Source organism: Hemitrygon akajei, chromosome 13 (genome assembly GCF_048418815.1).
Source record: "Hemitrygon akajei chromosome 13, sHemAka1.3, whole genome shotgun sequence".
Classification (NCBI taxonomy): Eukaryota; Metazoa; Chordata; class Chondrichthyes; order Myliobatiformes; family Dasyatidae; genus Hemitrygon; species Hemitrygon akajei.
The window spans coordinates 103,647,072-103,659,394 of NC_133136.1; the positions used below are offsets into that span (position 1 = coordinate 103,647,072).

The window sequence follows — 12,323 nt, forward strand, 5'->3', positions numbered from 1 at the left end:
CTCTGTCCTTTTGGTGGGACAGAACATGCGCAGGGATGGAGATGGTGGTGGTTGGGACTTTGACAATAAGGAATTATTCAGTGAGTTTGACTATGTAAGGTCAGTCTGTGAGACAGCACTCCTGGATTTGGCAGAAGCTCTCAGATGTTGGCAAGGACGACTTCACAGAGTCAACGAGGCAATTTCTACTGCTGGTCAGTTCTGGGTGATCCAGTGGGTTTTATTTCTTTGCAGCTTCCTGGTGGAATAGGTTACTTGGCCATTTCAGATGTAATTCAGGGGCAGGTAAGAGTTGTTCACATTATGCTGAAACAAGTAAAGTGGGCAGTTTTTGGTGCCACACCCCCTCAAGTCGGGGCAGTACAATATAGAGAGCAAGTTGTTGCCCATGTTTCAGGATCCCCCTCTTCCCCATCCGATGAATCCAAGGAACAGCAGAGGCGTTAATATATTTTGGCACCAGTGGCATAGCAGGAGTTGCCAGTCAGCATTGAACTCAACATAGGGACTCCAACTCTGGACTTTTCCTCTGGGTTTTACTCCCGAAGCTTTCCACATGAGTAGGTGTAGCTGCAAGGCAGCGGAGGATTGAGATCAGAATTTTACTTCTCTAAGAGCTGCCAAACATGGCTGACAAGCCCTATCTGCCCAAAGCAACTGGTCTTGAGGCATTAGTAAACCCCCTTTGCACTTTTTGTCAATAGAAGCAGTTGAGCTGGGCTGAGTAGCTAAACCACATGTGAAGACCAGGAGCTGCACTTGGTTGTTGGAGGCTATTTGAGACACACTCTATTGGGAGCTTATCCCCACTACCACACCCGGCTATAACAGCCTTAAGAAATCTTAAGGAAGGCTGAGTGATAATATGACCTTGTTATTGCTTCCCCCACCCCACCCACCCAATCTTAGGATATGTGTTAGTGGGTTAACATTTGAATAAGAAAGTTCCGATGACACTCCTGTACAGAAGAACAAGAGCACTGCCCAACTGGAGTTAATGTTTTTTTTATTTTGTTTTTATTTTTTATTGAGATACAGTGTGGAATAGGCCCTTCAAGCTGTGCCACCCTGCAACTTGAGTTGGGGGTGTCTCGAGTCTCCATTGATCCTTCAGGCCCTTTTTACACACCTGTCTTTATAAATGACCTGAATTAAGGGAAGTTCACAACCACAGATGTGCCGGGCTGTCCGCACCACTCTCTGCAGAGTCCTGTGATTAAGGGAGGTACAGTTCCCATACCAGGCAGTGATGCAGCCAGTCAGGATGCTCTCAATTGTGCCCCTGTAGAAAGTCCTTAGAATTTGGGGGGCCATACCAAACTTCTTCAACCATCTGAGGTGAAAGAGGTGCTGTTCTGCCTTTTTCACCACACAGCCAGTTTGTAGAGATCATGTGAGATCCTCGGTGATGTTTACTGTGTCAGGGTGATGACTTCTTCTCTGTTAGCTGTCTCATTATTATTTGAGATTAGGCCAATCAGTGTAGTGTCATTAGCAGATTGGAGCTGTGGGTGGTGACACAGTAATGGGTATACAGAGAGTAAAGGAGGGGGCTTAGTACACAGCCCTGAGGGGCATCTGTGTTGAGGGTTAGACGGCAGAGGTGAGGGTGCCCACTCTTACCACCTGCTGGCGATCTGACAGGAAGTCCAGGATCTGGCTACACAAGGCCGGGTGAAGGCTGAGCTTCTTGTCAAGCCTGGAGGGAATTATGGTGTTGAATGCTGAACTATAGTCCAAGAACAGCATTCTCACATAAGCATTCCTCTTCTCCAGATGTGTAAGCACAATGTTTAAAACTGTGGCTATTGTGTCATCTGTCGATCGGTTGTGTCGGTAGGCGAATTGTAGAGGATCCAATGTAAGTGGTAGCAAGCTGTAGATGTCGTCCTTGACCGGCCTCTCAAAGCATTTGCTTACTATTGAGGTGAGTGTGAGAGGACGCCGGTCATTCAGACATGTTACCTTGGTCTTTTAGGTACCAGAACAATGGTGGATATTATGAAGCATGTGGGCACTCTACACTAGGAGAGGGAGAGATTAAACACCTGCAGTTGTGCCATGCACAACCTGAGGATCGCCTTGGGATGCCATCCAGTCCTGCAGCCTTGTGACTGTCCACACGTTGGAAACACCTGCATACTTCGGCCCTGGGGATGACCAAGCTGTCAGTCACCTCAGTTGTAGGTCTCCTCAAGGGCTCGGTGTTGGCGACATCGAATCAGGCATAAAAAAAAGATTTAGGTCGTCTGGGAAAGAGGCAGTGATGCTGGAAACTCCTCTGCGATGGTGTGCAGACCTTGCCATAAGCTGTTTGTGTTGTTGGTGGAGAGTTGTGTCTGGATCTTTGGACTGTTACGTATCCCGTAACTGGATCACTTACCAGCAAAGATAGAGAGGTCCGTTGAAGTCTGATGGCACTATCTTTTAGAAGTTTTTATTTATAAAGGGGCACAAAAGTAAGATTAATACAAACATTCAGATAACATACGTCGTCAATACTCAATCTAAAGTGCAGGTATAGTAATAATCAATAAGAAATAAGCTCTATCGTTGTCTAGGGGTAATATTTTGTCCAATGTAAATATAAAAGTCTCTCGAGGTCACTGCAGTTCCACTAGCTGCTGTCGTTTGGGTGTTGCGGTGGTGCACTTTGTTGGAGAGAGAGAGAGATAGGTATAGAATGGAACAGTTACCCGGCGGGTTTTTTCAACCTTTATGAGTTCGATCTGTCGGAGTCTCGTTGGGGGGTGGCCGTTCACTTGTGGCCTCTCCTGTAGCCAAGCCGTTCTTCCGTGGTGAGGTCGCCAATCCCAGGCAAGGAAAAGACGCACACGAACCCCCCCCACCGGCTGTCACTATTAAACGCTGTCACAGGATTTCTAGCGTGTCTTCTGGTGCGTCTGGGGGGCCCTCTTTACAACCCCTCTTTTATCTGAACTCACGGGGTCTCAGATGTCAATCAGGTTGGGATGATGCAATCTCTGTCCGTCTCTCCACCCACGTTGCCCTGAGGGTATACACGTAGTACAGTTCCCAATTCACAAAGGTGTCTCCACGAGACAATGACCACAGTCGCCAGCTTTTGCCTCGCCGTGAAACGAGGGACACCGCACGTATCTTTCTCTTCTCTTGGGTCAGGGCTCTTGCGATTCTCACAAAGGAGGGGGCTGGGATCATAACAGGACTGTGGGAGGAAACTGGAGCACCCGGAGGAAACCCATGTAGTTATGCAGACTCCTTACAGACAGCAATGGGAATTGAACCTGGATCGCTGGTACTGTAAAGCATTGTGCTAACTGCTATGCTATTATGCCATCTGAAGGTGACGTTACATTGAGACCATTGTATGGAGATGTTGGAAAAAAAATCCATGATGCAGTTTTGTAGAAGCGCACAGAAGTTAATCCTGATGTCTTGGTTAATAGTTAGTATTTAAACAGCATTACTAAAATAATCTCTTTAATCATCTTTTTTTAGCCACATGTGGCATGTACTAATGAATAATTTTGTTTCCTCATATCTCTGGTAATAGGAGTGTCCATGCACTTTCTTGGCTATAAAATGCTTTGACATAGCAAAAGTGTTTGAAAGATGCTATACCAATGTAAGACTTTCTTTTTATTCAGAAGCTTTTCAATTTTTTTGAGTTAAAGCTAAACAATGAATCCCAAAGTCTTGAGGTACCAGTTACTGTATTGAAACACAGTACATGGGAAATGGTGTGACTTCTAAGCTTTTAAGCGTCTGTTCTGCTGCTCAAAGTGCTCCTAACCATCACCACCATCACTCTATCTTTGCACTAAGCCTCTTGACAGTTTCAGCTAGAGAATTTCAACTAATCCACTATCTGTGAGTTTCTGGGGGATTATATTCCAGGTTTCCAAAAGCAGTATGTGTATTTGCGGGCTGCAGGGGAAGGAAGAGAATGAAAGTGTTTCCTTTGCTAAATCATGTACAGTCAAACTGTGATATTTTTCTTTGATTGATACCCATCTGCATCATTTAAGTAGATGAATTTCCCAACTGTTTTACACAGTTGAACTAGATCAGGATGTAACCATATTAATTCAAAGCAATACAGATTCAGGTAATCTAACCTTTCCTCTAAACGGCAACATCCTGGTATTTTTTTTCGTTAAAGGAAATTAATCCTTTCAAAGTCAATATTTTGAGTGCTCAAAACTGAATGCATGTCAGTTCAGAGCTGATATGTACACGTAAATCATTATTTTGACACGTTTGAATTAAAATCACTTCATTGTAAAAGCCAAAATTTTTCATTGACTTTTAATAAAGCAGAATATGTGGTTATGTGTGCTCACACAAAACAAATATCATTGTTTTATGATAGCACAACAGCTAGAACTTTGTTTTATATTTTTACAAACTTCTGAAAATTAGAAAAGGGATGCTCAGTGGGAGAAAGATTGTCTTCCTTCAGATCATAGTACTAAATTTTTACAATCAGATGTATTTTGATGATGTCTCCAGTTGGTAGTTAAAAAGGCAAATTCTCTTAGCTTTCACTTGTGCACTGAAGATCATATGAGAGAGGGAGCAAAAGAAATAAATGATGGAATCAATACAGCCAATCAAAATTATATAATTAGATGTAATATTTCTTTAAACGATGAAGCTGAATTGTGGAAATAGAAGTGTAATGCCCTGGTTCATACTTTTACTGTTATGCTGTATGTATTTTACTTTGGCTGTTCTGTAAGAGCAGTCTGTTCTGTTTCCATGCTTGTTTGGGTTACTGTTGAAGATAAAAGATGAGGAGAAATGTGTGCCATCTAATTAGGATGGTCAAATTAAGGGGAAGTTCTCTCCGGTGAGGTTGGACTTGGGGCTTTTGTTTAAGAGGAGAGGAAGTGAGAAGACTCTGGGGGAGCCGGTTGTAGCGTACAATCCAGTGGGAGACCCATGAGTGACGTTCGGAATGTGGTGTAGGCTTTCACGTTGACCGAGGGCCCGGCGTGTGAGTGACAGAGAAGTTTAAGATGAGCTCCCACTTGTGCACATTTGACTGTTTAATTAGAATGGGCCCTTTTCTTTTTGTTATTCTTAACTAACCCTTTAGTTAAGATACATAAATATAATTCCTTTAATCGTAAGCAGTGTACTGTCTGTAATTTCATGGCACCAGTTTGTAACAGGGTAGCAAATTACATATCATCCACACAAACTGGGGGTTTGGGGTGTGATCGAGCGAGCCTCAATCTCACGAGTTTGGTGGAGCTGGAGGTTGTCTTCCCTAGTCTTACGCAGCCGAAGAAACCAGGGCATTTCAGAAGTTACTCTTTGGACTTAACAGAAATGTTGGATAGGAAGCTACTATCATCATTGGTCAGGGTTAAGTAGGGGGGAGCTTTAGGGAGGGAGGCCAAGATAAAGGGCTTGTGTCTGACGTCTAGAAATGGAAGTATGTGATCGTGCTCTGAGTGAGTGGTTAGTAAGAAAAGAGATGATAGGAACATATTGCTTGATTGGTCCTGTTGTTCACTTTCTAGCTTCTGCTTCTGTAACTTGTTGCTTGATATATTTTCCTGGATTACATGTGTAATGTAGCTCTTGCCTCAGTTCCATTATCTTTAGAGAAAAGTAGAGCTGAAGTCCCTGCACTATTGCATCTAGCCAATGTGCCCGGTCATTTACTTCTGTCTGGCACAGTTGATCCACAATAATGGAGTTTACTGAAAAATACCATTTTAACCAGGACATTTGAATTCCTATACAGGCACCCAAATTATGTACAGCCCGTACATATGATTAAGCATGAGGTAGATCAATACCATGGATTTGCCATTCAGCAGCCATGTGGGAATTTGGTTTGCAGCAATATTTCAAACACGCGAACTGTTTTGATTATGAATGACGGAACCCTGCCATTATAGAGCATAGAATAGTACAGCACAGTACAGACCCTTCGGCCCATAGTGTTGTGCTGACACTTAAACCCTAACTCCCATATAACCCTCGACCTTAAATTCCTCCATATACCTGTCTAGTAGTCTCCCAAATTTCACCAGTGTATCTGTGGAGGACCTGTGTATATATAACTTTATTTTCCAATATGCCTTCATTTTCTTTTGCAGCTTATTTGTGATAAAGCGACACAAATCTAAACAGCAAACATAAAAAGATGAATTGTTATTACCTTTCTGTCTTTATTATACATTGGATGTAACAGGGTTCCAAATATTTAAACTCCAAGTAATTTAATATAGAACCTGAGTAGCATTTCTTCAAGGACTTCTTTTGATTAATCTTTAATGACAATACACAGTAATTTTCATACCAATACACCCTGCAATTATTGTTAGAATTTATTTAAGGATAAAACTCTAAAAAGGATACACAGGTATTCTTCTCTCAGAGTTCTGACAGAACGATAAATCCTACAACATTTTTCTTGAATCATACTGCTTCCTCATTACAGTGAAATACAGCACATTATTTTCGATGCTGGTAAAAAAATTTAAGATGTCTTCACTTGTATCTCATGTGAGGAGACTTGACAGGGGAATGCTGGATCAAAGTGTTGTGGGATTGGCAGAATGTGACTGATAATGGGGAGGAATATGTGCTGGGAAATCAGGGAGCTAATTTTCTGCATCTCAAAGTGAGGATAGCATAATTTCCCCTTGCAGTTGTCTTTCCAGAGCATTGCAGGAAGAATAGGCCATTTCCCCCCAGGGTAGGTATTGTTAGGGCAATGTGGCTAGACTTGGGTGTCTAAAATACATCTACTGTCAAAATGAAGCCACACTCCGGTTGGAGGAACAACTCCTTATATTCCGTCTGGGTAGCCTCCAACCTGATGGCATGAACATTGATTTCTCTAATTTTCGTTAATGCCCCTCCTCTCCTTCTTACCCCATCCCCGATTTATTTATTCCCCCCTCCCTTTTTTTCTCTCTCTGGCCATCACTCTTTGCCTGTTCTCCATCTCCCTCTGGTGCTCCCCCCTCACCTTTTCTTTCTCCCGAGGCCTCCCGTCCCATGATCCTTTCCCTTCTCCAGCTCTGTGTCCCTTTGCCAATCACCTTTCTGGCTCTTAGCTTCACCCCACCCCCTCCGGTCTTCTCCTATCATTTTCCCCTCCCCCTTCCTATTTTCAAATCTCTTATTATTTTTTCTTTCAGTTAGTCCTGACGAAGAGTCTTGGCCCGAAACGTCGACAGCGTTTCTTCCTGTAGATGCTGCCTGGCCTGCTGCGTTCCACCAGCATTTTGTGTGTGTTGCTTGAATTTCCAGCATCTGCAGATCTCCTCGTGTAATGGAATAGTTACCTGGTTGTCTCACCCTTTGGTAGCTTCCCCTCTTCGGTCTGCCATTCCCAGCATCTCTCTGATTCACACAGCTCACCAATCTGCTCACCTGTATCCTGCTGATCCCATATAATCACCTGAATCCCAGGTCTTAATCTCCCAGTCCGATGCCCAATTCCTCCCATTCTGAAAGCTCATAGGAGGTCTTGAACTCCCATTGTCTCTGTCCCCATAAACCCTTGCTGGGTGTGCTCGGAGGTATTGCTAATTGTCTGTGCTAGGCTCCCTCCTACTTGCAGGCACCGCGGTGTCCTTGTATTTCCTTTCAAGGGCAAGGCTCCATGTGCTTTATAGGCTAGACAGGACAAATTAGACAAACAACTACAGGAGTATGTACTGGTAGTGAGTGGTGGGAAAAGCAGTTGCCAGTACTATTAGATGAAGCCTCACAATGTGACATCAAATAAAGTTCGATGTTTCAAGAGTACCGTAGATTCCGGATTATAAGCCGCTACTTTTTTCCCACGCTTTGAACAGCTTTGAACACTGCGGCCTTTACTACGGTGCGGCTAATGCATGGTTTTTTTTCATGCCGCCAAAAACATGTTGCCTCGTAACAGTAGACCAATAAAATTGATGAGTAGTTCACAGAGGTCCAATGAAATTGTACGATAAATCAAGCGCACTTTCACAATTAAATTATTGTAAATCAGTCATTTGTACTCACCCTCAACAACATGGAAAACACTCAAAGAAAAGCATTGTGCTGCCTTTATGGCAGTTATTTAGTTTATAATATTTTCGCTTAGTAATTCATTTGTTAGTATTTTCTAGTTAAAGTTAGAAGTGTTTTAAGTACCCGGTATATTTGTTTTCTGTACTACATCCCGGGATGCTATGACGTCACATCCAGTTTCGCCGCGTCTTGTGGGAAATACCGGTTTGCGATAAACGGGAAGGTGGGGGGCGAGCGGCATTAGACCCGAGCGAAAACGCTGCTTTTAAGTTAAAGGCGATCAATAACTTTTCCTGGTAGGCTGCAGTATATTTTTTTTTACCAGTTGTTAGGAGATATTGGAATGTTGTTCGTGCACTGTTCAGTAAAAAAGTATACGCAACGTAATTTGTGTGTTACCGATACGTATGTATATTTAAAAGTAGCTGTGTTACAGGCACGGTTTGAAAAAAAGCATTTGCAATATGTATTTGTTTATGTTACCATACGGATTTAATTAAAAGTTTAAAAAATCCTCACGTGTAATATCTTTCTGTGTAAATATCTCATATTACAACGTGGGACACCTGCGGCTTAAAATCCGGTGCGGCTTGTACAAGTACAAAATTGATTTTCTTTCTAAAATTAGAGAGTGCGGCTTTTAATCAGGTGCGCTCTGTAGTACGGAATCTACGGTAGTACATCTGTGACAAGCAATCAACTAAATTTCTACAGTACATACAGAGGGATAGGCATTGGAACTGATGTTGGAAATGTTTGTTGCATCTTGAATTTGTCGCAGGACCTGGAGGATGTCAGCTTCCAGTATATCTTACATACAGGAGAAATTCCAGGGAGCTTTATTAAATTAATAATATATAAAGTAGGAAAATGTACAGCCTTTGTCAATAAGCCATCATTTTAAACAGACCAGTTTTCTGATGTAATATCTTAACAGAAGTTTTAATGTTTAACCTGGATTTTGTAAAGCTAAAGGCCATCACATGAAGTGTTATTTTATTTTGTATTCATGAATTGTTAGTTACTAAGAATAAAAAATAAAGCTGGTTGAGTAGTCTTGGCAGAGTAACACTGAGCTTTCTGTATGCCTTAATGATTGTGCCTCTTGTCAAAACACTCACCTTTGAGGTAAGAGGTTGAAAGTCAAACTCTCACTTGAAGAGATTGAGCACAAGGGCTAGATTCTTGCAACTGTGTAGCATTTAGAAAATATTGCACTATTGGAGCTGACATTATTTGGATAAAATCATAGTCCTGCTAAATTGTGCACTGTTCCAGCGCATATGAGAAATTCCATGACATTGATTGAAAAATAAGCAGGGGATTCTTTTGCACAGCAATTGTTCCTGAATGAATCAACTGGTCATTATTCTATCTGTCTTTATAACTACTTTTTTGAATGAAGTTCCAAGACTTGTCAGTCCTTAGACTTTTCTGCTAGTTTATGTCTGATAGCATTCCTTTGAAGTGTCACGAGGCATATTACTTAATTAAGACAGCCATCTAAATGCAGGGTATTGATGGGAGGGCATTACAGCTAAACTGGCAATCCATAGCCTATGCATTACTGAGAGTGACAGGTAACTGGGAATAGGATCCCAACTCTCCCTATCATAGGTTACTAAGTCTGATTGTAGTCTTCTCTGATTACCTCTGGCTGTGATAATTCAACTAGCCACAGAGCGGAAATTAAGTCTATGGTCCAGCCTCATATAATGTATTCAGCCTCTGAAAAGGGAAGCCATTGACCAGTGTACAGGCCGTCCCCAGGTTACGTATGGGTTCCGTTCCTGAGTCCGTCTTTAAGTCAGATTTGTACGTAAGTCGGAACAAGTACATCCGGTATTATTTAGCATCACTTAGTCAAACGTTTCTCTTAGTATATAGTATATACTTTACCTTTCTATGCATATAAAACACTTAAGAAATGTATGTATTCCAATAATTAAACCACTGCGTTGCTTAGTAATAATTGTAGCTTTCATTGGGGCAGGGCCTTTCACATGCTCCATTATTCTCACTTCATCCTCTATCCTTTAAAATTGTTCCGATCATTGACTGACTGTAGCTTAATGTTTTTCCAGTGACTGATGGCGTTTCATCTCTTTCCAAACACTTTATTATTTCCTCTTTATTTTCAATCGCGATTGCTTCCCATCAATGGAACAGAAACACTGCTGGCAGCGAATCCCAAGCTCCACCGGCTCCTGAGGTCCGCTGGGTCCTAAGGACCACTGCACTGAATTCCCCAGGTCCTAAACTGCACCACACTGAGACAGGTTAAATGGGACAAGTGGGGGCTGTGCTGACTTTGGGTATTTGATCCTTCACAATATTCCACATGGGAATTTAAACTGGAGGTGGCAGTTTTTTTTTAATGAGGTTGAGTTGCGAGCTTGACATCAACCCGGCACGGATGGTACGGGAGTCACTGGATCAACATCAACCCGGCACGGGAGCAGTCTATCACTAAATCGAACTCGTGAACCTCCGTTCTCTAGTCCGATGCTAATCTGACTGTGCCACCAGCTGACCGGAATGGCGGGGGGGGGGGGGGGGGGGGGCGGGGTCAGGGTGAATCTTACTAAGAAAAAATTTAAGCCAAATACAAAGTTAGGCACTCAACACAGTGTCAACGGCAATGACTTAAAATGGTGGACGGTGTTACGATCGGACTTAAAATGGCGGACGGTGTTCTCCTTCCTTGGTTCGTAAGAATGAGTTGTCCGTAAGTCAGACGTTCATAACTCGGGGACTACCTGTAATAGGAAACGCAGTGTGAAAGAAGGCAACAAACTGTGGTATATGGGTACATGAGGCAGAATTAGAACTTATTTAATTCACCAGTGGTTCTTAATGAACTGACTTTGTCTTTTCTTTTCTCTAGGTGTGTGCATTCATCAAGGGTCATTTTATGCGGTAGGTTAAAATTTTATTAATTTCATAGAGTTGTAGTTGTATTTCTTTTCATTATGTATTTGACAGTTCAATGGAAAAATGTTAAGAAGTATGCAGCTTTGATATAGCACCTTTGAAAATATTGCTGGTATCAAGCCATACTCAGTGGCCACTTAATTGGGTACTGGATATACCTAATAAAGTGGCCACTGCGTGTTGCTTTCAAATACAAAACTCCACAAGGTCATATAAAAGAGATGATTTTTAAAAAAAGATGTACTGTAATTAATATAAGCATGATGAATATTATATTACGGTTAGCTATGAGAAATGCAGCTCTCATGCTAAATATGAGATGTACTTGGGCAGAGAATGTCACTGCATTTCAATATCCCATAACATTGAACACAGAATGAAATAAAGGACCAATTATTGCTGTAAACATGTTTTCTAATTAAACTGTGTTGGGTAATCATTTGGAGAAGAGACGTTTTAATTTAATTTAAACTGAAGTTATAATCCAGCCACCTTTCTTTCACGTGTTGGAGACCTTTTCATTTTTAATTAACCATCTAGAAGTTTGTGACAATCTCTAATAAATTTGCTTACAAGAAATAGTGTAATAGCTGGTATTGAGCAGTCTTTAAGATTGATGTTGTCAAATATTGTTAGGAATGCTCTACGATTGCCATTCTTAAAGAAATGAAATCATTTGGATCACTGGGTTAATGTTTAATTTCTTTGTTGAGAGGCAACACTTAAGCAACTACCAACGTCCTGTTATGCTTGCGTTATAAACCAGACTGGGAGCAAGGTAAATGCTGAGTTGCACATACCCATGATGCTGTTAGTCATGGAAACCCTGTCACACATTGAAGAATTTTCCACTATTAAAAATGTCATGGTGTTTGGCATTACGATGTCTTGTACTACTAAAGATTTTGCCTTTAGTTTGGCCACAGCAAGCACTTCTACGTGAAATCATCTCAGTTGATTTTGGAACATTTCAACTCATCGCACATGTTCCCTGATTTTTCTTTTTATTAGCTGAGTTGTTTTGGATGTGGGGTGGGGATGGAGATTATTGTATATCCGACTATTGAAAAAGAAGACACTGATCATAACTGGAAAATGGGGAGAATGCTTTGAAGTTGAAAAGAGATTTAAGATGTCTTAAGATGCAAGAGATCTTAAGCGGAAGTGATGTAATATTAATTTTTCATAAAAGGAACACAAGTAGTTGAGGGTTAATTTTTATGATGACATACATAAATGATCAAAGCACATTTGGTGTATGGTGTATATATAGCTTTGGTTACTAAATCTATGAGTCTGGAATTGGTCCAAAGAGATTTGAAAGGATGTAATCAGAAATGTGTGCTGATTTAGGATAGGATAAAACAGATGGTACCTCT

At 41.5% G+C, this 12,323-nt stretch overlaps 1 protein-coding gene across 3 annotated transcripts in view; it reads left to right on the forward strand.

Moving 5' to 3' along the window:
- Positions 1 to 12,323, forward strand: part of fras1 (Fraser extracellular matrix complex subunit 1) — a 518,421-nt gene that overhangs the window by 6,107 nt on the left and 499,991 nt on the right. For all 3 annotated transcript variants that reach the window (XM_073065197.1, XM_073065198.1, XM_073065199.1), the window contains exon 2: positions 10,898 to 10,929. In XM_073065197.1, coding sequence (XP_072921298.1) covers positions 10,898 to 10,929 — 32 coding nt within the window. The remainder of the gene's footprint in view (positions 1 to 10,897; positions 10,930 to 12,323) is intronic.